The sequence below is a fragment of the Geosmithia morbida genome (assembly GCF_012550715.1).
Source record: "Geosmithia morbida isolate 1262 chromosome Unknown scaffold_2, whole genome shotgun sequence".
NCBI lineage: Eukaryota > Fungi > Ascomycota > Sordariomycetes > Hypocreales > Bionectriaceae > Geosmithia > Geosmithia morbida.
In genome coordinates this window covers 2,258,427-2,285,495 of record NW_023336189.1, presented here as the reverse complement: position 1 = coordinate 2,285,495, position 27,069 = coordinate 2,258,427, and the positions used below count along the sequence as shown (strand labels likewise).

The window sequence follows — 27,069 nt, the reverse complement described above, 5'->3', positions numbered from 1 at the left end:
TGTTTAGCGGTGTTTAGCAGCGTTTAGTGCGGACTATTCAGTGTCTTTAGGCGCTGGATTAACTGTCCATACGGAAGGTGCTATGGAGTGCCTACCTGGGTAGGACCTTTCGTGGTGCAGTCCAGTGGTGTTACAGCGATTGAGGCACTTCACGGTGCACTAAAGGATACCTAAAGGGACCTTGGGCTGCCCAGCAGTGTTCCTGTATCTGACGGAGACGATTGGATAGATATTACTGGACCGTCTGATCGGATAAACCGTGGAAAAAAGGTAAAACCGTTATTTTGTCTGATTTCATTGTCCATGTCCCCGCCTCCTCCACTTTCCCTGAATCTGGTCTTCTCTTATCTTTTTATTCTCCCACTGCCTCGGCATATCCATCAAGTCCAATATCAGATCAATGATTGATAATGGCAATTATCGCTACTCTATCTTCTGCTCCCCGGAGCGTCATCATCTGATACGGAGTGATACTGACTCTGAATCTTGGCAGGTCCTGCCAGTCAACATTACATTCTTGTTTACATACCCTCTGTCCTCCCTCCCACACACAGCATGACAGGGCGTCCAATGGCTCAATGAATCCCCTGGGTACCCGTGGGCAACCCCTGAATGCCAAGTGCCAAGCAGGCGGCGGCCGATCTCTAGAGGCGTGTCGCCATGACTGGTTGAAGTTCGAATTACGTGGCATGACAGGATATCGTCAGTCTAGTGTTGGTTGAGTGCAGGTCGGACGGTGTCAGTAACCGGTACTGCCCTTGGTGGTGGTTAAGGAGATGCTCGTCGATGCGTTCCTTGGAGCAGGAAACATTAAATCATGGTCTGCTTGCACAGTATTAGTATTACATGTGACAAGCTAGGCAACACGCGCATTCCAGGCTCGAACATGGCTTTCTACTACCAAGCCGATCTGCATCACTGGGGACAACCTTAGCAAACAAGAACAAGGAAACAAAACAAGAAGTCGAAGCAAAAGGGACAAATCGCACCACCAATTGTAGGCAATGCTGATATATCCATTTCTTACCATATGCATTCCAATGCGCTTAACTCGACTGCCCGAATCCCTCCTATGGCTGCGACGTAGCTGTGGCGCCCCTGTCGTGAGGGCCACCGCCACATTAGGACTCGGGTGTGAGAGTAGGGCATACCTCGGACATGAGATTTTTGGAAGGCGTCTTTTAAGTCTCTAGGCTGCAAGCCATCGTGGAAAGTCGAGTCTTTTTTCCCCCCTCACTCTGCATACATGTATGTACACACCCCTTCACTACAGGCAAACCGTAGTTGACCCTTGTCTGCTGTGCATGCATCGGGCCTGTGAACTGAGAAGCTGTCACGTAGGTGCTGGGTATTGCGTCCCGGTTGGTCATCATGAATGGCTTTCCTTGTATGAGTAGCATAGCACCGGCCTAATTCATATTCCCATGACTAGGAGAGATCTGGGAAAACAAAAACAAAACAAAAAAGATATTTGCTAAATTTCTCTGTACGAGCAAGCCTACATGATAATACTAGTAGCACACGACAATAACCAAGTCAGTAATACTTACCATAGCAGTCAATCCGGAATTTTCCTAAACTGTTGCCTGCAACGAGAAACTACATACTCCGTACAGTATGTGGAGACGTCATTCCCCGACAAAGCCTATTGAAAATGTGCCTTCTCTTTCTCTCTGTTTCTCAGTACATAGTCAGACAAAGCCAGACGAAGCCAGACGAAGGAGGAGGTTGAGAGATACGCACAGAGAATAGTCAGAAGTTGTTTGCGTATCACGTCAGCTGCCCCAGAATCCCCGGATTCTACTCCCTTCATGATCCTGATGAGTCGACTGACGTCGTGTGGCCCGGGGATGGTGTGCTCGGGCTCCATGATCCGAGCGTGTGTGTGTGCCAAGAGAAATTGTGTGGTGGTTGCCGGTAATAGTACGATGGTAAGATCCCGAGTTCAATGCCAAGAACAAGTTGCCAGGGATAGTGCACCACGAAGAGTCGAGGAAGGGAAGAAAAGATAAGAAAGGCAAAGAAACCAATTGAGAGGAGGAGTTGCAATAATCACATCGTAAGACAAACATTTCCTTGTCTATTCTGACCACAACAACCGCAACTAGAAGCAAGCATCATACTACGTTGGGGGGGCATTACGGACAACAATCGGCCATGATCGAACAAGTATGACGTCGTTGGCGTTCTCGAGAAGAAGAGAGGCTCCGACCCGCTTTAACCATTCAATGACATGCGAGGGCAGCAGCCATGTTGTAAGGACGGCCACGAGGTGGTATTACTTTGCTAGAAACCAGCGTCACCTACTCGCACTACGCATCTCCACAGAGACCAACTTTTGTCCAGCAGGTACATTCAGACAGGTACACTGATACTTGCCCCCTCCTTCTCTTCCCGCTCTGTCCGAACACTGGGGGACCATCCATTTAAGGAGATCAGACATTGAAGAAAACAGTGTTAGTTGCAAACAGAGGATCATAAGGAGATGACTTGGCCCTACGAGACATTATTTAGGAGTTGGACGACAACCTTCCGGATAGCTAGAAAAGATCAAACTGATGAATTCGGTGCAACGAAATAGGCAACTTGACAGTTGTGGAATCGTGACTGTAGTCTACGAGTATTATTTCACGTCGATACGGGATTACTGCGGTGCAAAGCTCGGCAGGGGCGTGCGGCAAAAGGGGACCCACCATTGACGGAGCCGCGACCGGCATTGCTTCCAGGCATCCATATTCGAGCCTCAACGAGCGGAGTGTGGTTGACTATCTCTTTGATTAGCATTACTACATGTACGCAAGGTGGTCTGACTTCTGAAAGCGACCCCCGTCACCTCCCTTCCCTTTCTCTCCACTCCTCCCCTCTTAGATTCGCAGGCCCCGAGAAGGAGGAAGAAGCAAACTTGTCTGCGTGACCTACTCGATTATTGCCGTAAGGAGTTTTGTTCCCCCAGCCCATGGCGCGACCCACCTCTAGGCAGCAGTAAAGAAGAAGAGAACAGTCAGAGAGATAGATGATCACATCGTTTTGAGGGAAATAGACTAAAGGAGAGGGAAAGAAGCTCGAGGAGAGAAGAGGAGGAGAGACCTGTTCTTCGCATATAGGTGTCTGCAAATTTCCGCTCGCGGGTCTCTCTTCTTCGAATATGTCTTAGGTCAGGATGCTTATTTCATGGCACAAAATCTGGACTCCCGCTTACATCTTGATCTGGCCCCCTCTTTCAGACAGGAATGAGACAGTGTCTAGTCTCTTCCTGCCAATGGACAAGAGTACAAAGCAGCAATGTTATAACCGGTACAGGGACAATGTTTAAGTGGTACGAGTAGTAGCAGTACCGGTACTAGCAGCATCGAGAGAGTACCTATGGTACAAGGGTGTAGGCGTACTTTCACGCCCTCCTACATCCCTCTTTTCCGGCGTACACTCTCCGTCATCATCCGCACTACTCCATCTAGATCATGCAGTCCAGTTCTTCCTCCTCCAGGCGGTGGCCACTTCCCTGTAGACCCTATGGATGTTACCATAGCAAATCTTACTCCACCGACCCCCGATGGGTTGCTTCCAGAGACCCCGTGGGTCGGATACTTTTTTTTTTCTCCAGTCTCCCCAAACAAAGTTGGAGTGGGGAGAAGGAGGAGGAGGAGGAGGAGGGGACCGGCACCTTACACACACATACACATACTTCGATAAAGTACAAGACCTCTCCCCACCCCCAGAGCCTTTTAGATTTTCCCGTATACAACCCACCCACCTATCTCTTCGGCTTTTGAGAGAGTGTTTCTTTCTCTAATTTGCAGGGGAAGAAAAAAAAGAAAAACGGGAGGGGACACTCAAACTTACACGAGCTGCACCTTGTCATTGTTGTTTCTACTTATCCTTCCTTTTACATCATACATTCTACACACACGCACACACACACACACATATATATATTTGCCCGCACAGGTATCAAGATGCCTCCCAAGACTCATTTCACCGATGAGCCAGACCAGATCATGGGTCACAATGATCTGGCACTGGCCAACAGCAAGCTTCGACAGGATCAGGTGGAGAACGCCGCACCGCCTGGCGACGAACAGCTTGAAGAGAAGGACTCGTCAGAGAATGGAAACAATGGTGCTGACCTCAACAAGTTGGGAACCCACGACAAGAACGAGATCACCGAGGACGACTGCTATGACGAGCTGGGCTTCGGCTTCTCGTGGTGGAAGAAATGGTACATCCTGACCGTCATCTTCTGGGTGCAGGTGTCGATGAACTTCAACACGTCGCTCTACTCCAACGCCATCCCTGGCATTGCCGAGGAGTTCAGCGTCAGCGAGCAGGCCGCCCGCTGCGGAGCTATGATCTTCCTCGTCTTCTACGCCTTTGGCTGCGAGCTCTGGGCCCCCTGGTCCGAGGAGTTTGGCCGCAAGCCCATCCTGCAGGCCTCCATGTTCCTCGTCAACGTCTTCCAGATCCCCGTTGCTCTGGCTCCCAACTTTGGAGTCGTCCTCGCCTTCCGTGCCCTGGGAGGTCTGTCCACCGCCGGTGGCTCCGTCACCCTCGGCATGATTGCCGACATGTGGGAGTCCGATGACCAGCAGTACGCCGTCGCCTATGTCGTCTTCTCGTCCGTCGGCGGTTCCGTCCTCGGTCCCATCGTCGGTGGTTTCACCGAGTCGTACCTCGACTGGAGGTGGTCCATCTGGGTCCAGCTCATCCTCGGCGGTGCTGTCCAGCTCATTCACCTCCTGACTGTCCCCGAGACGCGTACCACCATCATGATGAATAGGATCGCCAAGAAGCGCCGCCAGGAAGGCAAGGGCAACTTCTGGGGTCCCGATGAGCTAGTCCCCTTCAGGGAGCGCTTCTCCTTCAAGGAGGTCATCGTAACTTGGATCCGCCCCTTCAAGATGTTCCTCACCGAGCCTATTGTCCTCGTCCTTTCTCTGCTGTCTGGATTCTCCGACGCCCTCATATTCATGTTCATCCAGTCCTTTGCCCTGGTGTACAAACAGTGGGGCTTCACCACCGTCCAAGTCGGTCTCTCCTTCCTGTCCATCGGCATTGGCTACGTCATCGCCTGGATCATCTTCATCCCCGCCATCCAACGTAACATCAAGGAGAGGGAGCAGAGGCCGGAAGACGAGCGTGCCCAGTACGAGTCGCGCCTGTGGTTTCTGCTCTACACGGCTCCCTGCCTGCCCATCGGTCTCATCGGCTTCGCCTGGACCATTCAGGGCCCCCCCATCCACTGGATCGGGTCCATGATCTTTGCTGCCATTGTCGGTATTGCCAACTACGCGATATACATGGCCACCGTCGACTACATGATCTGCGCCTACGGTCCTTACTCGGCTTCGGCCACCGGCGGTAACGGATGGGCCCGAGACTTCCTCGCCGGTGTCCTGACCGTCCCTGCCATCCCCTTTTTCCAGAACATTGGCGCCTCGAGTGGCAAGAACCTCGAATACGCCTGCACCATCCTCTTCTGCATCTCAGCCGTTCTCGTCGCTGCCATCTACGTCATCTACTGGAAGGGCCCCGAGCTTCGCAAGAGATCTCCCTTTGCCCAGCATCTTGCCGATGCCCAGGCCAACACTGCTGATGGACAGGCCCGCCGTGTTAGCTCTCTGGCTGAGGCTAGGCGCGCAAGTAAGTTCTTCTCATTTCTCCCTCGAGTTTTTTACCGTCTTTCTCGTTGAGTCCCCATCATGCCATGATGATGCACAGTATCAGCGGACCAGAAACAGAACAAAACTAATAATTCTTCTTCAGGCACCCCCGGCAGTTACAGCAACCAGCAGCGATTCTTTGGTGAGAGTCGTCGTGCCACCCCTCGCGCCACCCCTCGCCACACCCCCGCTGCGAGCCGAAGAGCCAGCTACGCCAACAAGGATCATTCCGCCGCCGTATAAGTGGCGCTGGGAGGGCTATGTCTATTATGATGATGGCCGTCGTCATATGAAAACATGATCACACAACAACAAACTCAATAATGAACAAAAAAAACCGATTGAAACAGTTGGCGTATAGGGGAATGACTCCAAAGAGAGAAACGTAACTTCTAGAATATACCCAGATTTCTGCTTTAGACCATCATTGACTGCATGTATTCCTAGGACTTGCTTGACCTTGGACGTTTTGACTTTCCTGACCAATATGCAGTATGTAATACTCTCACGGTGGCAAGCCTCCCCGAGGTATGCCTGACTGACCAAATAACCCTGTATCGTCATCTGAGAACTCTCACATTAGAAAAATGATAGATATACAGGGAACAGACAGTCGCGTGGCAGGCGGGGATAAATGGGTGTACTTCCTTGGCGTTGTAGGCCGCTTCTTTCGTTACATGAGGGATCAAAGTGGATCCCCCTCCAAATTCTGCCACAATGCGCCAACTTATGCGAGTCAAAGTCCTTGAGATAAGAATGAGGGGTGTAGATCTAAGAGTTTTACATCTCTCGGTAGATAGTATGTCTGCGGATACAAGAGTGGGACACGAAGCTAGCTTGAGTTGAGTAGAATTAGCTGCTCAAGAGGTTTTCCGAAACCATAATATATGGCAGAAGCAGTGTCATTACTAAGTGACAAGGTCTTCTGAGTAGCAGTAAGATAGAGGCCGCTGCAGTACGGTAGTGAAGGGGCCAGCGACGAGAGTATGTGTATTGACTGCTGATCTCTCCCTCGATTCCGTGTAAGGAAGACGGCTATGTATGTAACTCTTCAGATCCCTTCTGTCCTACTTTCGTCTAGTTCGCTAATGGGTCCTGACAAGCGCGCATGTCCAAACCACACAAAGCCCAGACCAAGCTGTCGTCTAGGATTGTCACCCTCGACTCTGGGGGTTTGACGGACCTGTTCCGCAAGCACTCCTCCGTCTACTCATGAACAGCGGGGAATACATTTTTACACTCAACTTTACCAAATTTTCATTGGAAATCTCTCCTTTAACTTTCGTTAAGCCCCATAGTGTCTTTCTATCGACTTCATCCGCAAGTGAGCCCAATACCCGAGACAACCAATGAGAGCAACCACGAAAAATGACTAATAGCAGTAGCAGCTCATAAAGTGACAATAGCCGCCGACTATATTCACCTTGAGAAGTTCAATCTTGGCGAACCACATACATGGTCGGATTTGTACAAGACCAAACACCCATCATGAATAGGCAGATCCCATCGTACGCCAGACTCTTGGTCCGCGCGGCATCATCGCTCCCGGCACCACGCCAACTACACACAACTCGCCCTGTCCAGGACGCAGGCAAGTTGAGTTCCCGATGGCTGTCAGACCTCCGAAGAGATGCAGCAATGTCACTCTCCGATGACCCTACATCGGACAAGCCGCAGGCTGTGATTGATCAATTAGACAGTCGATGGCTGGAGATGTCTGCCGGTACAGAAGGTTTTCTCACCGGCCCGCGATGGACCGGGCTGGATTGTCACCAGATTGCCTGGGGAGATATGGTGGGTCGACGGCGACATCTGAGTTCAATACGAATCTCCATGGTCTAACCATCATTACAGGACAGCATGGTGAGTCTCGTTTAGGCGCTTGCTACCACACTACGGTATTCTAATCAATTCTAGGGTATGTTTGCATGATGATGATGTACGGTGATGGATGAAGCTAACATAGGAGTTGGCAGGTCACGTAAACAACGTGGTATACAATCGCTTCGCCGAGTCGTCACGCATTAACTGGTTCCTGAAATTTGCCGATGCAGTTCCGGTGGAACATAAGCAGGCGTGGGTTGATCTGTTGACCCCGCGGGGGATAGGGTTGATACTCAAGAGTATACGAACAGACTATAAGATGGTGATTTTCTCTTCTCTCCCCCTACCCTTCCTCCCCGATCTCTTTTTCTATCTCCTGTTTGAGATGGAGAGGATAGAAAGGGAGAGAACAGGCTGACAAGACATAGCCCCTCATCTTCCCCGACCAAATAACTGTTCTCCATAAATTGGTTGAGCCACCCACCAGCTCCTCAACAGATATTTTCATGGAAGCAGTCATCATATCGCATGCGCATCAGCGACCGGCAGCACGGTGCTTTGAGGACATTGTCGTCTACGACTATAAGCGGGGTGGGAAGGCCAACTTGCCTTCTTTTATGGTTGATGAATTACGTGCGGCGTTTCAGCTACAGGAGAAGACTAGAAACAGCATTCTCGCCGAGGTGGCTGAACTGCAGAAGTCGATTTCTGGTTTCTAGGAATCGGCAAGCATTTGATTGAACAGCACTTCCTTCCAGTCAGCATCAGTCAAGAGGGATTAATTGCAAACGACGCGGCGAGCGTAGCGAGAAAAAGAGCCACCGGCACGGCCCCCAGAGGGAAAGTCAATGGATCAGAGGTCATAAAACATAACATATGATGACGTTCATATATGAGAAGTTATATACTAGAAGAAGAGAGATATCGGAAACGCCTAGCCACTAGTCTAGGCTACTTCGACCTTTTGCTGGTGGAAAGCAGCCCACTCCTTGGTAGGCTTGAAGGGCGTCTTGTCCACGCTGTCTGACAACCTGCTGACAGGAGGCCTGTAGGAGACACCCGACCCCGACGAGGCAGACACGGTAGCGGAACCAGAAGACAGTGGCCGGGAGATAGCACCGTGGGCACACTTGGCGCCGTTGAAGGCCGAGTTGGCAGCAGCCTCCCAGATCTTGCTCACGTCGGCAATCATGTCGGCGGTCCAGTACAGGCGACAGTCGGCCTCCTCGGTGACGAACTGGGCGGGCACGCCGTCGTCGAGGTTGTCGCGCAGAATCTGGTCACGCACGTTGACGTTGGCGGCCGTGGCGCGCTGAATGGGAAGTTCCGTATAGCGCTCCAGTTCGGCAAGATGCTCCTCGTCGGTCGTTAGGTTGGCGGCCACCCGTGCGTACTCGAGGATGTCGCCAAATTGAAGAACCTGCGAGCCCTTGACTCCACCGGCGCCCTGGATGGCACCCTCCTTGGGGCGGCCGCCAAAGGCAACAGACTTGACCTTGCCCTGGATACGGAGCATCTCCGAAGCAATGCTGCAGGTAGAGGCGCACACACCGTCGTACAGGAGCACAATGTCCTCGGCAGCGAAGGGTTGGGTCAGGTTCTGGAAGACCCCGTAGCCAGAGATGTCGGTGCCGAGGCCGTAGGTGGCGTTCCTGGTCGTCAAGGGGTCGCTCAGGTTCCAGCGCATCAGGTTCGTGTAGGGAGTGTTTTCGTAGATGTGGGGGGAAAACTTGTCGTCAAACGTCTCAAAGGGCTGATATGTCTCGTTGAGGTCGTAGCGGTAGTTGAACCACGACTGGTATAGAGCGATCAACGTGGAGTCGTCGGACGTGTAAGGATCGACGCCCTCGGACACCTTGCTGACAATGTCCGAGATGGCGTCGAAGGCCCCGTTCTCCTTCCAGCGCGAGAAGCCGTCCTCGAGGATGTGAGGGAAGAGCTGGCGGAAAAAGTCGTAGCCCAGCAGGATGTAGCCGCCGCCGTTGTACTGGAAGTCGACAACGAGCTTCGTCTTGCCAGCAGCCTTGGCTTCGGCGAGGAAGTCGCGCGTCACGGCCTGGAACTCGACAGGGCTAGCGCTCTCAAAGGCAAGCAGAGCGATGACGGCGACATCCTCAAGACCCTCACCCTCAAGGTAGTAGCCTGACACGATGCTGTCGCTCGTGGAGATGACGGGCTTTGGGTACCCCGAAGGCTGGGCGTCGCCGTAAGATTGGACTTTGGACTCGGCAGTCTGCTGGGGCGTGCAGAATTTCTCGTAGAAGGAGGTGCCATCGACAACGCCGGTCATGTCTCCGATGACCTGGGCCTCGTTCTCGAGAGTGAGGTCAGTGCCATTGGAGAAGGTGAAGGTCGTCGTGGGACCTTGGTAGATCATACTGATGCGACCGGAACCGGCAAAGTAGCCGGTGATGCCAGCTGAGGCTTCTCCGGCCTTTGAGTAGAACATGGAGTTGTAGGCCGAGTCGACATCCTGGTTGTAGGTACCCTTGTTGATGGTCTCCTCGACGTACCTGCTGGCGTCGACACCATTGATCTTGGTGACTTCCGGGGCAGTGGCGGGGTCGGTAATGATGTCCTCTGTAGTTGGTATCAGCATCGATTCCACGTTCTGGTCACGCACGGCATTGACATACCGTAGAGCTTGATGACGGGAAGCGAGGTTCCATCCTCACTGATGGACACGAGAGAGCGCTGGCGACTCCACTTGAAAGCGCGCGACAGGATGTCGGGGTAGAAGAGGTAGTGACCGTCGTGACCGGGGAGGAAGACGGTCTCGTAGAGGTCCGTCATGAAGTCATACTCGCCATCGTACTTGTCGGCCTCGAGGTTGGCGCGGACCTTGGAGAGGTTCTCAAACAGGTCAAAGCCAGGGTAGAAGTAGTCCTGAGGAGGGTTCTTCAAGTAGGCGGCATCGCTCTGCCACTCGAGGTAGGGCTCAATGGCGTCGACAAGGTCGAGGGCGGCTTGCTTGCCGAGGGGCACGGACTTGAGACACTCGTGAGCGAGGTGGGCGGAAACCGTCTTGGCCTCTGAGGAGTGTGAAAGATGATCAGCACACAGTCTCTCTTCTCTCTTCTCTCTCTCTCTCTCTCTTTGAAGAAGAAGAGGAGAAGAAGAGGAATATTGCAATCGAATAGTCCGTTGAACGTACGGGTAGTGGCCAAGTAGGCGCTCACTTGGCCACACGGCTCAGTCGTATTTGATCCCTTCTGAGCAGCTGTGGCGGCACCTGCGACAAGATCCACAGCTCCGGCCAGGAGTGCGGTACAGATGACGAGGTTGGGGCGCATCTTGAACTGCCTCGTATTGGATGCTTGAAAAGAAGAAGAGTTGGAGAAGATTGAAGGGGAGAAAGATGAGTGAAATAACGAGAGACGACGAGTGTGAACGCCCTCGGCTTTTGGACTCCTTCACTCTCCCGAGCACTGAAGCATATAAAACCAACTCGACTGTTGAAAACGGCGACGACGCGACTTTAGATGATCAACAGAGATAGAGAGGCGCGAGGCCGTTCCCATGCATGCTCCAAGCACGAAGACGGAAGTCGGCAAGAAAGTCCAAATCATTAGCCCCCCCCCCCAAAGGGCGAATATCTTTGGTAGCATTAGCAGACTTGCACTTGCCAACTTCCCATGGGTTCAAGTCAAGTCTAGTGAAATTCACTCATTGAGGGTCAAGAGCCCAATGGACAGGACCAGCCTTACCCCTGCTGCCTCCATCGCGGCCGTAGTGTACAGGGCTTTCCGTCCATCGCGTGGGGAATCAAGAGATGTCACCATCGATGTTACCCTGGGAAGGCCGGGAACCTCACCGTGCATCACGCCTGATTTCTCGAGGGTCCAATGACTCCAACGGCCCCTGGTACTACCGTGCTCCCTCAGCGGGAGAGTCAGGGACGTAAAGGGCAGGTCTGATGGTCCGTAATTTCGCGGATGAGTGGATCGGTTCCAGAACAGAAGTCCGTGGTTGGGTATGTGTCGTGCCGTGTCGTATTACACCAGTCTGCAGACTCAAGCGGAGTAGACTGTACCTATATTACAGATTACAATAGTTATGGTATTTGGTATCAGTAACGCTTAGAAGAAGCTTTGTACTGCTTGTAAATGGGATTCAGGGCAATACCACTTACTCGTACAGCTGCTGCTATAGAATACGAACTAGGGGTTATTGTCGTTTTGTTTCCGCAGATAACGGCACTAGGGCAAAGAGGGCGAGTCAGGGGGATCGGCAACATCAGTACCGTACTCGTATTGTACGAGCAAGCATGCCAGCACAAAAGTTAAAGAGCACTGGCCCAGGGTGGTGAACGATAAGGAAAACTCGGGTCCAACTACAGATTATCTGCAATGTAATTGGGTCGTATGATGGCGTCGTATTGATGGGGCTTCAAGCCTCGGGTGGATGGATAGATAGTTGAAGATGAGAAGAGATGAAGAAGAATGATGTCTCGCAAGTTCATCATCACAGCAGTTTCTTCACAAGCACTAAGAGGACAAGTTCTCAATGCCAGTATTGAAAAGACGTTCAAGACACAGGATAATGTGGTAAAGTAAGAAAAGAAAATGAACCTGCATGTCACCGGTCTCTAGAACCTTGCAAGACGCCCTGTATAAGCCTCAAAGGCGGCGGACGTCCATGAAACTAAGTCTACGGCACTCATTGCCCCTCAGGTCTTGGCTAGCTTCGGGAAATCATCCGGGAGGAATACTCCGTACTGATTACTCGTATGTCATGGTCCATAGATCGACCATGGAAGCGGATTCTGTCCCCACTCTTGGTGATGCCGCGAACACATCAATCGACCCACCCACCAACCGATCGCTTGCCTGATCCTTCAAGATTCCAAACTAGCACATCCCTCTCCTCACAATTTCTCGCGCAACTCGTTGATTGTCAGCCTAGAGAACAAACAGTCCTTATTAGTAATGCCTGCCTATTCTAGGGTTATTGCTATCTTAGCCGCCCTTGACACTATCAAATCGGGTGTATCGCCGCGTTAGGTGAACACTAGAAGTATCGTGACGGGTTAGCCTGAGCTCGCCAGGATCACCTATATTATACATCACTATTGTCTATTTCCACTCCGGGCCACTAGGCTAGGAGGTCCAATGATGATTCGGGCCTGACGTCTGAGGAGTAAAGCCGTCCCAGGCACGCATTCGTCCCACCCCCGCCCCGAGTGTTCGAACTAGAAGCTCTAATCATGAACCGGGACCGAGTTCAAGAAAACGTCGGTGGTACGGACATCACGAGTTAGCACGGCAAGCTCAACAATCGAAATATGCACGAGTCGTTACAGTCATTTCTAAGTCACCTTCTACCCGGCCTAATCAATGAATACTCGAACGCTCTAATGTCAAGCTTAGATGGGCAGACATGGAGTGATCGTCTGGTCACCTCCATTCTGGCACTCATCATATTCTGTGCTGGCAATGACATGTACGAGAAAAGAGGGGGGGGCACACGTACGGCGCTGGAATCTGTCGCCTCTGGCTCTCGAGAAAACAGGACCCTGAGCAGCGTCGCACACAGCTTCGATACCTGTCCATCGTGTTTCTATCTGGGAGGGTAGGATGCATTCATTCGCTGACGTCATCTCGCCTTGTCCTCACCACGCATTTGATAGTAGTACATGGCGCGAGCGCTGCCGGAGGAGTGGCGCTCGCCACTGTATGTATGCACTGCATTGCATGTTTGGCGAAATCATGGACGGGTACAGATGAACCACGCAAATACAATGGAGCGATGGGGTATTTCCATGGTCCATGTAGAGAGAGGAGCTAACGATTATGGTGATGTAATCACGGCTCGAATTCACATGTTGGGCAAAATACCAACAGGAGACTAGAGGAAAGAGGTGAGAAAAAATATGTTTTTATTTTCTTCATCATTCGTCATACTACATTTAATTAGTAGGAGCATTGGCTCGCTCCCCCACCTTCGTTCTGTAAGAAATAACGCGGAGCGCTCTTGCCACAAAAAGAAAAATCAGAATGGGAGAGATGGAGAGAAGAAATCATTCGGCTTCGTTTCTTGTTCCGTTTGGTGCCTTTTCTGTTCGTCTTCGTGTCCCACCATCGGTTCCATATCGTTCCATACCTTTTTTCTCTTTCTTGTTTTTTTTTCGCAGTTGTGTCCCGTCTAAGATACGTACGTAAAATCATCTCTATCCGTTTAATTGTTTAAAAGGGCAGGTGGTGGAGTGTGTACTCTGGCTATCACATCAGTCCTGCTCTCCACCCCTCTAGTCGACGTACTTGGCAAGAGTAGCCATGGCACCCTCGCTGTAGAGGCTTTCCAGAGCCTTGGTGATCTCGTCGACAAAGACCTTGTCGCCACGCAGATCGTCACCGAAAAGACTCTTGACGTCGAGAAGAGGGTAGGGGCTGGAGCCACCGGCGAGGGCACGAGCCTTGAGGTCCTCAGCCATGGGATCGTCAATCTCGTAGGCGTTGCCCTTCTCGTCCGTGCCATTGAGGTAACGGAACCACGAGGCGACGCAGAAGATGAGACGGCGGAAGTTGTGGGTGCCGGCCATGATCTGCTCGGCGACCGAGGGCATGATGAACTGGGGAAGCTTGCCAGAACCGTTGAGGGTGAGGCGACCGACCTGGTCCATGATGGCAGGGTTGGAGAAACGAGATAGGAGGGTGTCGCAGTACTTGTCGATGTCGACGCCTGGGATGGCCGGAAGCAAGGGCTTGACCTCGCTGTGCATCATGTTGTAGATGTACTTGTGAAAGAGGGGGTTGGCAAAGACCTCGTGGACGTAGGTGAAGCCGCCGAGGTAGGCGGCATACGAGATGGAGGTGTGCGAGGCGTTGAGCAGACGCAGCTTGTGGCACTCGAACTTCTCAACGTCGCTCACATCCTTGACGACCTGAACGCCAACCTTCTCAAAGGGCGGGCGTCCATCGGCAAAGTGGTCCTCGACGACCCACTGCATAAAGGGCTCGGTCACGACGGGCCAGTTGTCCTGGATCCCAAACGACTCGGCCAGGCTGGCCTTGTCGGCGTCCGAGGTGCGCGGTGTGATGCGGTCCACCATGCTGTTGGGGAAGCCGCCCTCCTTGTCGATCCAGGCCGCCACCTCGGGGTCGCGGAGGCGGGCGAAGGTCACGAGCATGTGGCGCGTAATCGACCCATTCTTCTGCATGTTGTCGCAGGAGAGGACGGTAAAGGGACGAAGACCGGCGGCCTTACGTCGGGACAGGGCGGCAAACAGGTAGCCAAACGTGGTGCGGGGGGCAGAGAGATCGCTGGCCAGGTCGGCCACGATGTCCGGGTGGTGTGTCTCCATCTCGTGCGTGTTCTCGTTGTAGAAGTAGCCGCTCTCGGTGATGGTCATGGACACGATGCGGGTGTCCGGGTGGGCAAGCTTAGCCAGGACGGCCTCAGGGGAGTCGGGGGCAAAGAGGAAGGAGTTGATGCTGCCGATGATGCGGGCCTTGCTGCCCGCCTCGGAGCGCTCGAGTACCGTGTACAGGTAGTCCTGTGGGGTGAGGGCGTCACGCATGGCCGCGTCAAACGGCTGCAGACCGATGCCGCCAATCCCCCAGTCGCGGACGCCATGCTTGCCTATAAGCTCGTCGACGTACACGGCCAGGTGAGCCCTGTGGAAGCCGCCCACTCCGATGTGGACGATGCTCTCCTTAATGCCGGAGCGGTCATAGGTAGGTGTCTCGATGACATGGTTGCTGCTCTGGGCGTGGTGGGAGATCTCCTTCAGGGTGTCGTTGTTGACCTTGACGGCAGCCATGATGCGGTGTGTAGAGTAGGACGTAGGCTGGGGAGAGAAGGGTTGATGATAAGGAAAGGAAGTCAGAAAGCTAAGAGAGAAACGACAAGGATTAAGGGGGACAGAAAGGAAGAGGAGGTGAAGCAGAGAAGAAAAAGGAACAGGAGGGATGGGGGAAAGAACAAGGGACAGCTACATGTACTAGCTACCCTTACTGGCAGCACTTCTAATAAATGCATTGAGACAGCTAGGTGAGCTGTCCATGACGCCTGGTCACACTTCATAGGAGTTTTTTGGTGGGGCAGCTTTGCCCCCACGAAAAGAGAGTGGGAAAGCGGTGAATTCCAATTCCCTGCTGCCTGGCATAGTTCTTATTAGTATCTTATTACTACTGCTGTACAGTTACTACTATATACAGTTACTACTACATAATACATCCATAATATTCGTAGCCATCGCTGCTGTTTCCAGTAATAGCAGCAGTAGAATAGTACAAGGTGGTACAGAAGAGGCTGTACAGAGTACAGAATGGCTACATGAGATGCAGCCATTGTATGCGTGGTCGAGGCTAGGTGCAGCAAGTATACAGCAGTCGTGCTTCTACCCATGGAGGCTACTGGGCCATTGGTATGATGAGGGAGACGTGTAATATCTCCATTGTTTTTCTTTTTTCTTATTTCTTTCTTTCCAATGCAGCTAATACCACTCTTGTGATGTCTCATACATTGGGCCTCGGATCAACTAGAGTATCTCGTATGGGCTGCCTGTGGAGCAACTCCTCGCCGGTCTTGATAACAACGTACGACGTAACAAGTGGCAGAATGTCCCCTCAGTCCTTGCGTTTCCGTTTAAACGACGACAAGTTCCAAGATAGTGGAAACTTTGTGGACCAAATCGAATCGTTTTGTTAATGCCTGCCAAACGGGCCGCCGTCTTCAAGTTACGTCGTGCTCCATGATACGGAGCATTAATATTACGAAGTAATCTGTACGGAGTAGTACGAGAAAAGACAAAGAAAGCTGGCTTGGCCAAGTTTTTTTCTTCTTTTTTTTTTTTCGTGGCGCTAGTGGCAAGATAAGATAAGCGGGCATCTATTCCGATAAGATAGTGGATGGAAGTTTATTAGTAGCCACATGATTAATTCAGGTCCCAAGTTTACGCCACAATATCACAAACGCCACTTTTAAATCCCACTTTTGGGGGAACCGTATGGACGCTGCGCGAAAAGTACAGATCACAGATCAGTGATCACCGACCACAGACAAACAGGGTCCTGAGTTCCATCCCGAGACCCCGACAAGAGCGTCTCCAACTCTGCGACCGTCGCTACATTATTTGCGACGCATCTGACGGGTTTCCTTTGATTCCGTCTTCAACCGCCTTTCTTCTCATCACTCGACCTGGGTGCAAACCACCATCTTTCCCTGGGCCTAGGCCCTCGAGTTATACCTCCTCTCAGTCTCTACCCAGTCTGTCTCCCCACATTCGTCCACCCACCAGAAAGATGGCGTCGATATCGCCCATCGTCGCCAACGCGCAGATCAAGCATGCCGAGCTTCTTCGACCTCTCCCCTTTTATCTGCACACCTACATCTGGCCCTTCGCATTCATCTGGCCCGTCTTCCTGCGATACTATCTTACCCCGGAACTCTATGACAAGCACATCGGTGGTGAGGAGTGGACCTTTGTCTGGTGCGCCTCCATCATCACCATCCAGTCTCTCTTCTGGCTCAGCACTCACTGGAGTGTTGACTTGGCCGCCCGCTTCACGGCTTCTCGCGTCAAGTCTATAGAGGAAGCTCAGCTCATCAAAGTCCATCCCATTGTCAACGCTGGTTCACCAGAGATCTGCAGCCTGACCAGAGATAGGGTTTGTGTCCTCTCATTAGGGCTCGTAGCAATACCAAAAAAACTGACATCGTACATCTATGACTAGTCTGGCGGCAAATCCAACCTCTCTTTCCTCTTCCAGAAGCGCCGCTTCCTCTACGACCCCGAGACCAAGACCTTTGACACGCTCAAGTACGATATTGACCTCGAGCCCAAGCCCACCATCGGCCACTTCCAGTCGTCGCGCGGCATCGACAACCAGGTTGAGCTGTCCCGTCTCGAGCAGCACTATGGATCCAACACGTTCGACATCCCCGTCCCATCATTTTCTGAGCTGTTCAAGGAGCACGCTGTTGCTCCCTTCTTCGTCTTCCAGATCTTCTGTGTTGGTCTGTGGCTGCTCGACGAGTACTGGTACTATTCCCTCTTCACCCTCTTCATGCTGGTCACTTTTGAGAGTACCGTGGTGTGGCAGCGCCAGCGCACCCTCAACGAGTTCCGGGGTATGAGTATCAAGCCTTACGACATCTGGGTCTTCCGCCTCGGCAAGTGGGTCGAGGTTCAGAGCGACGCTCTTCTCCCTGGCGACCTCGTCTCTGTTGGCCGCACAAAGGAGGACAGCGGTGTTGCCTGCGATATGCTCCTGGTAGAGGGTACCGCTATTGTCAACGAAGCCATGCTTTCGGGCGAGAGTACGCCTCTGCTCAAGGACTCCGTTCAGCTCCGCCCTGCCGACGCGCCCATCGACACCGAGGGTCTGGACAAGAACGCCTTCCTCTGGGGTGGTACCAAAGTTCTCCAGGTCAGCCACGGTAACCCCGAGGTGGAGAAGCCCAAGCTCACTTCTGGTGTCCCCACTCCCCCTGACGATGGTGCCATGGCCATTGTCATGAAGACTGGCTTTGAGACGTCCCAGGGCAGCCTGGTCCGTACCATGATATACTCCACCGAGCGTGTCGGTGCTGGAAACGTCGAGGCCCTGTTCTTCATTCTGTTCCTTTTGGTGTTCGCCATCGCCGCCTCATGGTACGTCTGGGACGAGGGTGTCCGCAAGGACCGCAAGCGTTCTAAGCTCATGCTTGACTGCGTCTTGATCATCACCAGCGTCGTTCCCCCCGAGCTGCCTATGGAGCTGAGCTTGGCCGTCAACACTAGTCTGGCTGCCCTCGCGAAGCTGGCCATCTTCTGCACCGAGCCCTTCCGAATCCCCTTTGCCGGCCGCATTGACATTGCTTGCTTTGACAAAACAGGTACCCTGACCGGCGAGGATCTCGTCGTCGAGGGTATCGCCGGACTCGGACTCGCCCACAGGGAGATCCATGACAAGAAGGATGCCGATGGCGCACACTCGACTATCATCGCTGTTCACAACGCTAGCATGGAGACCCAGCTAGTCCTAGCTACTGCCCACGCTCTGGTCAAGCTTGACGAGGGCGAGATCGTCGGTGACCCCATGGAAAAGGCTACCCTCGGCTCTCTCGGATGGACTCTTGGCAAGAACGACACCCTGTTCAGCACCAGCAAGGCCGGTGGCGCCCACGGAAACGTCCAGATCAAGCGCCGCTTCCAGTTCTCCTCGGCCCTGAAGCGCCAGAGCTCCATCGCTATGGTTCACGGCACCGACTCCAAGACTGGAAAGAAGCTTAAGGGAACCTTTGCCGGTGTCAAGGGAGCCCCCGAGACTATCATGAGGATGCTCGTCGAGGTCCCTGCCGACTACGAGGAGACGTACAAGTACTTCACCCGCAAGGGCTCTCGTGTCCTGGCGCTGGCCTACAAGCAACTCACTGTCGACTCCGAACTCGGTGCCAGCAAGATCAATGACCTCAAGCGAGACAAGGTCGAATCAGACCTCATCTTTGCCGGCTTCCTCGTGCTCCACTGCCCGCTCAAGGACGACGCCAAGGAGGCTGTCCAGATGCTCAACGAGAGCAGCCATCGCGTCGTCATGATTACCGGAGATAACCCCCTGACTGCCGTGCACGTGGCCCGCGAGGTCGAGATTGTAGACCGTGAGGCCCTCATCCTGGACGCCCCTGAGGACGACAAGAGCAGCGACAAGCTCGTATGGAAGAGTGTCGACGACAAGATTAGCATCCCCGTCGACCCGACCAAGCCCATTGACCCCGAGATCATCAAGACCAAGGATATTTGTGTCACCGGCTACGCCCTCGCCAAGTTCAAGGATCAGCAGGGATGGAATTCGCTGCTGCGCAACACGTGGGTGTACGCCCGTGTGTCGCCCAAGCAAAAAGAGGAGATCCTTCTCGGCCTCAAGGACATGGGATACTACACCCTCATGGCTGGTGACGGAACCAACGATGTCGGTGCTCTCAAGCAGGCCCACATCGGTATCGCCCTTCTCAACGGCACGGCTGATGACCTGACGCGCATCGCCGAGCACGCTCGCAACACGAGGATTAAGGACATGTACCAGAAGCAGGTTGACATGATGAAGCGCTTCAACCAGCCCGCACCTCCTCCTCCCGTCCTGATCGCTCACCTGTACCCTCCCGGACCCACGAACCCCAGCTTCGCCAAGGCGTGCGAGCGCGAGGCCAACAACAAGAAGATGCCCGTCGAGGAGTACATCAAGTCCCTGGGCCACCCCGCCGAGACTGTTACCTCCCCTGCCGCCCAGGAGCTTATCAACAGCAGTCGGTCCCTTCGCCAGCAGAATGCCTCGCAGCAGGCTGCCGGGTTGGCTGACAAGTTCACGACCAGCATGCTGGAGAATGAATTGGGCGATGACGAACCCCCGACCCTCAAGCTAGGAGACGCCTCGGTCGCCGCCCCCTTCACGTCCAAGCTTCGCAACGTTATCGCCATCCCCAACATCATCCGCCAGGGCCGATGCACGCTGGTCGCCACGATTCAGATGTACAAGATCCTGGCGCTCAACTGCCTCATCAGCGCTTACTCCCTGTCTGTTCTCTACCTCGAGGGCATCAAGTTTGGTGACACGCAGTACACGATCAGTGGTATGCTCATGTCTGTCTGCTTCCTCAGCATCTCTCGCGCTCGCGTCGTCGAGGGGCTCAGCAAGGAGAGGCCTCAGCCCAACATCTTCAACGTCTACATTATCGGGTCTATTCTCGGACAGTTTGCTGTGCACATTGCTACGCTTATCTATGTGGCTCGTCTCTGTGACAAGATCGATCCGTGAGTTCTCCCAAAACCCGAGTGTTGCCATTTAAAAAATGCAAGAAGGAGGAGGAAGAGGAGGAGTAGAAGGAGAAGAGAAGTCGAGACTGACCCTTACTTTCCCACTCATAGCCGCTCTGACGACATCGACCTCGAGGCCGAGTTCACTCCGTCCCTTCTAAACTCAGCCGTCTACCTCCTTCAGCTGATCCAGCAGATCTCCACTTTTGCCATCAACTATCAGGGCCGCCCCTTCCGCGAGTCACTCTCGGAAAACAAAGGCATGTACTACGGAATCGTCGGCGTCTCCGCCCTGGCCTTCATCTGCGCCCTAGAGCTCATCCCCGAGATCAACGAGGGCATGAAGCTCGTGCCTTTCACCGAAGAGTTCAAGATGAAGATGACGACGTCCATGGTCCTCGACTATGGCCTGTGCTACGTCATTGAGTTTGGTCTCAAGCACTTCTTTAGTGACTACCGCCCGCGCGACATTGCCGAGCGTCGTCCCGACCAGCTGGAGCGTGAGGCTGTCCGTAAGGCTGTTGCAGATGCGAAGAAGGTGCAGGAGGAGGAGGAAAAGCAGCGCCTCAAGAATGAGGAATTCGAGCGCAAGGTTGAGGAGCGCAGGAGGAAGATTGAGGAGTGGCGGGCCGGAAGGCGTTAAAGTCGTCTGTGACCGCTTTCAAATCTCTGGAGATGAGATGTACGACAAGATGACAAGGCACGGGATGTAAAAGTAGTAGATGCACGCATGAGTTCCATGTTAGACGCATTAGAGGATGAAACTATTACATGATTGGGATACTGGAGAGTAGCTGTACCTTTCATTGGAACAGATTTAAAACGTATGCTGTGATTCAGAACATGTGGTTGATGCGTGCGTGCACTGTGAATTTTATATTGCAACAAAATAGAGGCTGTTACAACATGGGCTATGATACAGAGACTTGAATTTTATGTCTATGGCAGGAATCTGGATGAGAGATGAAAACACATCACAGTATCCAGACTAGCTTTAATACAGGAAAAAAGGCGCATACCACAGATCTAATACATTCGCATCAAAATGGCGGCGGAAGACTCCTAGTTACCGGGGTTCTCGGTGGCGAAGGAGACACCCTTAGCAATGTTCTTCTTAAGGTCGCTGAGGCAAGCCTCGAGGAGGGCCTCCTCGTTGGAGTCAAGGGCGCCGAGGGGCAGGACCTTGGAGACTCCCTCGGGGCCGAGCTCGACCTTGGAGCTAAAGAAATCGATGCCCTGGTCCTTGTAGAGGGGCGAGTCGACAAAGGCGGGCTCGATGACCTTCTCACCGGCGGCAGCGCGGAGGATAGACTCGGCCATGCGGGCACCTGCCATGGCCATAGAGAGCGTGGCAGAGCCGGCACCGTCCTTGGCCTTGACGACCTCATCGCCACCAAACTGAACGCGCTTGACGAGCTCGGCGTTGGAGGAGAGGTCGGGGTGGTTGCTCTGAGAGAAGAGAGGAACAATGGTGACGCCAGAGTGGCCACCGACGACAGTGATGTTCTCGTCAGCAGGGTCTGTGCCCTTGAGCTGTGAGACGAAGCGGCTGGCGCGGACGACGTCGAGTGTGGTGACACCGAAGAGCGTCTTGGGGTTGTACACACCGCGGGCCTTGAAGACCTCGGCGCAGATGGGGACCGTCGAGTTGACAGGGTTGGAGATGACGAGGAGCTTGGCCTCGGGGGCCGACTCGGCAACGGCCTTGGCGAGGTCGCGGACGATAGAGGCGTTGGTGTTGAACAGGTCGTCGCGCGTCATGCCGGGCTTGCGGGGGACACCGGCGGGGATCAGGACAACCTCGGCGCCCTTGACGGCAGCGGCGAGACCGGCAGGGGTAGGGTCGAAGCCGGTGACGGTCGACTTAGTGTTGATGTGGGAGAGATCAGCGGCGACACCTGGGCCAGCACTGTTAGCTCGGCTATTCGTTGGGTGCAGTGCACCTCAGGGAGCTCGGTATAGGGCTATGAACTCTCGAAGGTCAGAGGAGAAGAACATACCGGGTCCACCGCGGATGTCGTACAGAGCGAGTTCAGTGACACGGGGGTTGAGCTTCATGAGAAGGGAAAGAGGCTGGCCAATGCCACCGCCGGCACCGAGGACGGCAACCTTGGAGAGCTGTTGGGGAAGATGTCGTCAACATTCAGATCAATCAAGTTGATGTAAGAGACAAAGAAAAAGAAACCTGACTAACCTGACGAGCCGAGGCGGAGAAGGCCCGGCGCTGAAAGGTAGAGCCCAGCATTTTGAATTGATGTGGAGGGGAGTTTTGAAAAGGTCGTAGGTGTGATGAAGCTGTAGTCGGTGATGTTGAAGGAAGCTACGTTTGCGTGGTTTTTACCCCGGTGCAAGAAAGAGAAAGAGGGAAGGAAGGGGTCGGCTAACGGTAGCAGGGCAGGTGCAGAAATAATGGCTGCTATTGCCGAAAAATATGGAATTTTAGGTATGGACGCTGCCTCCCGCTGTGGAAAGGAAAAAAACAGAACTAAACTAAACAGGGCCTGGTTAGCAGGGCCTACTTATTACCCCGTAACAGTAGGTAATACAAGGCCAGCGACTGGGCTGGGGCTGGGTTACCCGGGGTAATCAGGTGTCCTAGTGCGCGATACAAGTGATTTCGGAGGAGCCCCCCTTGAGGTCCCCTTGAGGTCCCCTTCTATGGACCGTCGTTACACTGGATTACATCTGCCTGCCACCTGGGTGGCCCCCCAGAGGTCCTTTCTCTGGGCCTCTTAGCGGGGAGGGGAGTGTCGGAGTGTCTATCCTTCTGGGGCATGCGAGACAACTACTGCCCGCCTATGTATTACTCCTTCCCCCAACGAGCCAACAACAGGCCAAGCCGGCAATCATGGAGCCAATGATGAGTCGCTATACGGAATTAGCTCGGCATTACATGGTCCGGGTATTCAACAATGCTGTACAGAGTACAGTGTACCTTAATGTGTCCAACAGCGTTTGATCTCGTACATACGATACTACGGTCAAGAAGGTTGTATAGCAGTTGTTAACAACTGTACTCAGTACGCTTCTCTCTTCCTGTTCTACCGGAATCTTCGGATCTCTCTCGGACGTCCGGGATGGGACGTTGTTGACTAGTAGTATTAGCTGTTACACACTGTAAGCTGTGAGTTATGAACGAAGTATCTGAGATGTTTGACTGCTTAAACATGATCTGTTGGTATCAAATGGGTCATGTGAATATCAGTGTAGTGTTTGGATTGATGAGAAATTACCTTATTCGAAGAGAAAAGTCAGTATGAACTTGCTGGGCTTTTGTAGTGGTGTCTCAATTTAGTCTTGGTCTTCCTACACCTCTATGGTTATGACAGCTGTGATACCACCAACGCAACACATCTCGAAAGGAATACTATTTTGCCGTCCCCTCCGTTCTAGACGCCACAAAACAAAACTTGTAGTATACAGAAAAAAATGTAGAACGATATATATCTCGATACACCTGCATCTTGCGGCTGTAGTACCGGCCAGTGACTCACGCCGCTAATTTCCAAAAGCTTACTATAGGGTATGTGGTTTTTGAAATGGATAAAGCTAACTGCCCCTCCATACCATCAAGCTACTACCGCATACATCATCACTCAACAACCCTTTCTCAACTCCAACACAGGGTTCCTCGACACCAATCTTCCTACCATGTCTCTAGCACAGCTCTCGCAGCTTCTGCCCCTCCAGGACTCGGAATTACAACAGGTCCTAGACTACGCCGCCACCCTGTCCAAGTCCGAGGCCGTCTCCCACTTTAGCAACCTGCTCGGCGACTCACCCGAAGTGGCCACCTTTATCGCTACCTTCAATTCGCGGCGCAAGGATCCGTACCAGAGCGAGCCTGCCACTGCCTCGCGGACGACTGCAGCTCTCTCAACAGCCGGCCCCTCGTCGGACCGTGTGCCGAAGTTGAACCGCCAGTCCGGCAAGAAGAAGAAGCAGGCGCAGATACATACGCCCGAGGCGCGGCAGGTAAATGACTACGGTGCGCCTTCGGGAACCGTGTATAGCAAGAAGCAGACAGATCTCGAGTACATACCGCGGACGACACAGCAGCATAACCAGTCTAGCACGCCCTCCAGCAACAATGCATCCAGACCTGGCACACCCAAGCCCGCAGCGCCGTCGGCAGCAGCACCGCCGCCAGCGCCCAAACAACAGCCTGCATCGGCAGGATACCTGATATCTGATGTGGCTTCAAAATCAAAGTCTAAATCAGCACTCGCCCCCAAGGGTTCGGCGCCTAAACCAGCCAAGGTGTCCATCTCTGGCGGTACACCAATGGCAGGACAGTCGACGGCGCTGGCAGACCTGGAAGCAGCCATCCGAGCGCTAGAAATCACTACCAACCCGAAGTTAGACAGCCCCGACGCACGCCGATGCAACTGTGTGGCGACTCGTCACCCCCTCCAGGGTGCAGCGCCCAACTGCCTGTCGTGTGGAAAGGTGATATGCCTCAAGGAGGGTTTGGGGCCGTGCACATTCTGCGGAACACCACTACTCAGCCGAGACGAGGTGCAGTCCATGATGAGAGAACTCAAAGAGGAGCGGGGACGGGAGAAGATGGCCGCCGACGCCAAGGCCCACCGACGGCCCGAGGTATCCAAGGCTCCCGCGCCATTCACCAAGCGACGCGAGGGCCCGATGGATGCGTCCCTATCTGAGGCGGAGGCCAAGGCGCGCGAGCACCGCGACAGGCTTCTGGGGTTCCAGGCGCAGAACGCCCAGCGTACGACTGTACATGACGAGGCTGCCGATTTCGACGTGGGCACCCCCGGAACGGGCAGCATGTGGGCTACGCCCGAAGACAGGGCTCGCGAGCTCAAGAGGCAGCAGAAGATGATGCGTGAGATGGAGTGGAATGCTCGGCCGGACTACGAGAAGCGCCAGCAGGTGGTCAGCATTGACCTCGTGGGCGGGAAAGTGGTGCGCCGAATGGCCAACAAGGAACGACCGTCCACTCCTGATGAAGAAGATGACGACAGCACTGTTGCTCAAGGCGGCGGCGTTGTATTGTCCGAGTCTACGGGGAATAGGAGTGGCGGAGCTTTTAGCAGTAATCCCTTGCTCGGTGCACTGATCAAGCCCGTCTTTGATGCCAAGGGAAAGGGCGCGGACGCCGAGGGACGGCCGCAGAAGAAGGGCTGGCGGAGAGTACAAGACGACCTGGAGAATAACGAACATGTCATCTTGGATGGGGGTGTCTACGGTGGTGGTGCGAGTGATGAGCCGGAACGTGGATGAGGTGCCAATATTATACCCTTTTTCAGTGCTTTTTTTCTCTCATGACGTTTACTGATAGCTTACATGCTTTCTGGCAAAAAAACGAACAGAGCGCAGCCATTAATAGAAGGAAAACAACAAATGCCGAATGAACAGAGCAAAGCAATTAAAAGTGGACAACGATGGACAAGAAATGAAGATGATCATGAGGTCAATGACATCACGTGCAGCACAAACTAGCTCCTCACGTGACTTCGTGTCGCGGTCTCGAGTGGGCCAAGCACACGCCAATGCAAGTGGCCGGCGGCGGCGAGTCCGAGCCGCGTTCGTCGTCATTTGTTTTCTCTTCCTGTATGGCGTGTTCCGTTAACCTTGGGAGCATATAATCACCGCCAACAGTTGTCACTCTGCGACATGAACTCATTGTATCGTGTGTGTTCCTCATATGCGGAAAAAAAAATTAATATAGAGGGGGTCCCGTGGGCTCGTTTTGCTACTCTATTACTACGCATACCCGCAGGACCCCTGTAAGCGGAGCGGGGGACACATAAAGAGGAGGGGGACGATGATTTTACACGTAAACGTCACAACCGGGAGGGGAAGGGATTCTTTACATCAGTCTATACTTTCATGACCATTCTTTTTCTTTTAATTTTTTCCTTTATTTTTTTTATTTCCTTTGGAAATAAAGAGATAAATAGATTAAAGAAATATAAGAGGGGAAAAGAGGGAGAGAAAGGCGAGAAAGACCGCCGCTGAAAATACGAGTCAATACTAGACATTGAGATTCTGTTTTAGTATGGCTATTAAAGTCTCGGATGGGGCAACCCCCCATTACTCACGCTTGCGCTTGCGCGGTTTCCGGTATTACGTGCGAAAGTGGCTGGGGAATAGGAAGAGAAGAGAAAAAAAAAGAAGGGTACACCAGTGAGCACTTACCAGAAAGCCCTCGAAGAAATAGAAAGAGAAAAAGGACAGCATTTAAAGACCTTTTAGGCATCGACGCGTGTCTTGGGGGCTGATGGTGCTGTACATGTTCATATGTATGGTATTTTGGTGGCTTTTGAGTCTTGAGTTTACATGTGGCATGGGCCGTTTCTCTGGTTCTACAGCCGTCCAAGCTCTTTATATTACATGTATGAATGACTGAATAGATGCAAGAGGGAGGAAGTGAATAAAGTATAGATAGTTGTATAGATTGGAAAGAACGAGAGACTTTGTTAAGCTGCAAAACGGGATACAGTTTCTTCTTCTTATACGTATTATGAATAATATTATATCCTAAATTCCATTACCTGCTATTATCCTAATACTATGTACTATAAATTGTAATAATACTCGAGGGGAAAGTACCATTGGGTGGCGCCTCCCGCATCCGTCGCGCGCCTGACCGCGTAAACCAGCAACGCAACCGGGGAGGGACTCTAACAAGTGGCGGCTTCCCTGTCCTAATCCTGTCTAATCCTGTCTAATCCCTCTCTCTCTTCCACTTTTTTCTCTCACACTCTACCAACTCGACGCATCCTCACCGCGACCAACACACACACACACGCCTGCATGCATTTTTTCCCACTTGTCCATCGTTACGCCCTCGCTTCTCTTGCCAACACGCGACTTGACTGACTG

At 53.0% G+C, this 27,069-nt stretch overlaps 7 protein-coding genes across 7 annotated transcripts; 4 read left to right on the top strand and 3 right to left on the bottom strand.

Annotated features, from left to right (window-relative positions):
* Positions 1-3,305: 3,305 nt before the first annotated feature.
* Positions 3,306-5,900, top strand: GMORB2_4345 (Major Facilitator Superfamily; the record flags this gene model as incomplete). The annotated part of the gene is made up of 3 exons (XM_035466320.1): positions 3,306-3,316; positions 4,028-5,637; positions 5,761-5,900. 3 exons carry the CDS (start codon positions 3,306-3,308, stop codon positions 5,898-5,900), a joined length of 1,761 nt encoding a protein of 586 aa, XP_035324157.1.
* Positions 5,901-7,295: 1,395 nt separating this feature from the next.
* Positions 7,296-8,200, top strand: GMORB2_4344 (uncharacterized protein; the record flags this gene model as incomplete). The annotated part of the gene is made up of 3 exons (XM_035466319.1): positions 7,296-7,451; positions 7,624-7,803; positions 7,910-8,200. 3 exons carry the CDS (start codon positions 7,296-7,298, stop codon positions 8,198-8,200), a joined length of 627 nt encoding a protein of 208 aa, XP_035324156.1.
* A 227-nt stretch (positions 8,201-8,427) lies between these two features.
* On the bottom strand, positions 8,428-10,469 carry GMORB2_4343 (peptidase S41 family protein; the record flags this gene model as incomplete). The annotated part of the gene is made up of 2 exons (XM_035466318.1): positions 8,428-10,061; positions 10,118-10,469. Coding segments are annotated over 2 exons (1,986 nt in total), but the record flags the coding sequence as incomplete, so codon positions are not given.
* Positions 10,470-13,728: 3,259 nt separating this feature from the next.
* On the bottom strand, positions 13,729-15,243 carry GMORB2_4342 (mannitol 2-dehydrogenase; the record flags this gene model as incomplete). Its single annotated transcript, XM_035466317.1, has 1 exon — positions 13,729-15,243. The coding sequence occupies one exon, from the start codon at positions 15,241-15,243 to the stop codon at positions 13,729-13,731; it is 1,515 nt and encodes a 504-aa protein (XP_035324154.1).
* A 1,483-nt stretch (positions 15,244-16,726) lies between these two features.
* GMORB2_4341 (manganese-transporting P-type ATPase) lies at positions 16,727-20,860 on the top strand (the record flags this gene model as incomplete). Its single annotated transcript, XM_035466316.1, has 3 exons — positions 16,727-17,092; positions 17,159-20,214; positions 20,329-20,860. The coding sequence occupies 3 exons, from the start codon at positions 16,727-16,729 to the stop codon at positions 20,858-20,860; spliced, it is 3,954 nt and encodes a 1,317-aa protein (XP_035324153.1).
* Positions 20,861-21,279: 419 nt separating this feature from the next.
* Positions 21,280-22,462, bottom strand: GMORB2_4340 (malate dehydrogenase; the record flags this gene model as incomplete). Its single annotated transcript, XM_035466315.1, has 3 exons — positions 21,280-22,115; positions 22,218-22,335; positions 22,412-22,462. The coding sequence occupies 3 exons, from the start codon at positions 22,460-22,462 to the stop codon at positions 21,280-21,282; spliced, it is 1,005 nt and encodes a 334-aa protein (XP_035324152.1).
* A 1,406-nt stretch (positions 22,463-23,868) lies between these two features.
* Positions 23,869-25,464, top strand: GMORB2_4339 (putative zinc finger motif, C2HC5-type; the record flags this gene model as incomplete). The annotated part of the gene is made up of 1 exon (XM_035466314.1): positions 23,869-25,464. One exon carries the CDS (start codon positions 23,869-23,871, stop codon positions 25,462-25,464), a length of 1,596 nt encoding a protein of 531 aa, XP_035324151.1.
* Between the last annotated feature and the right edge of the window lie 1,605 nt (positions 25,465-27,069).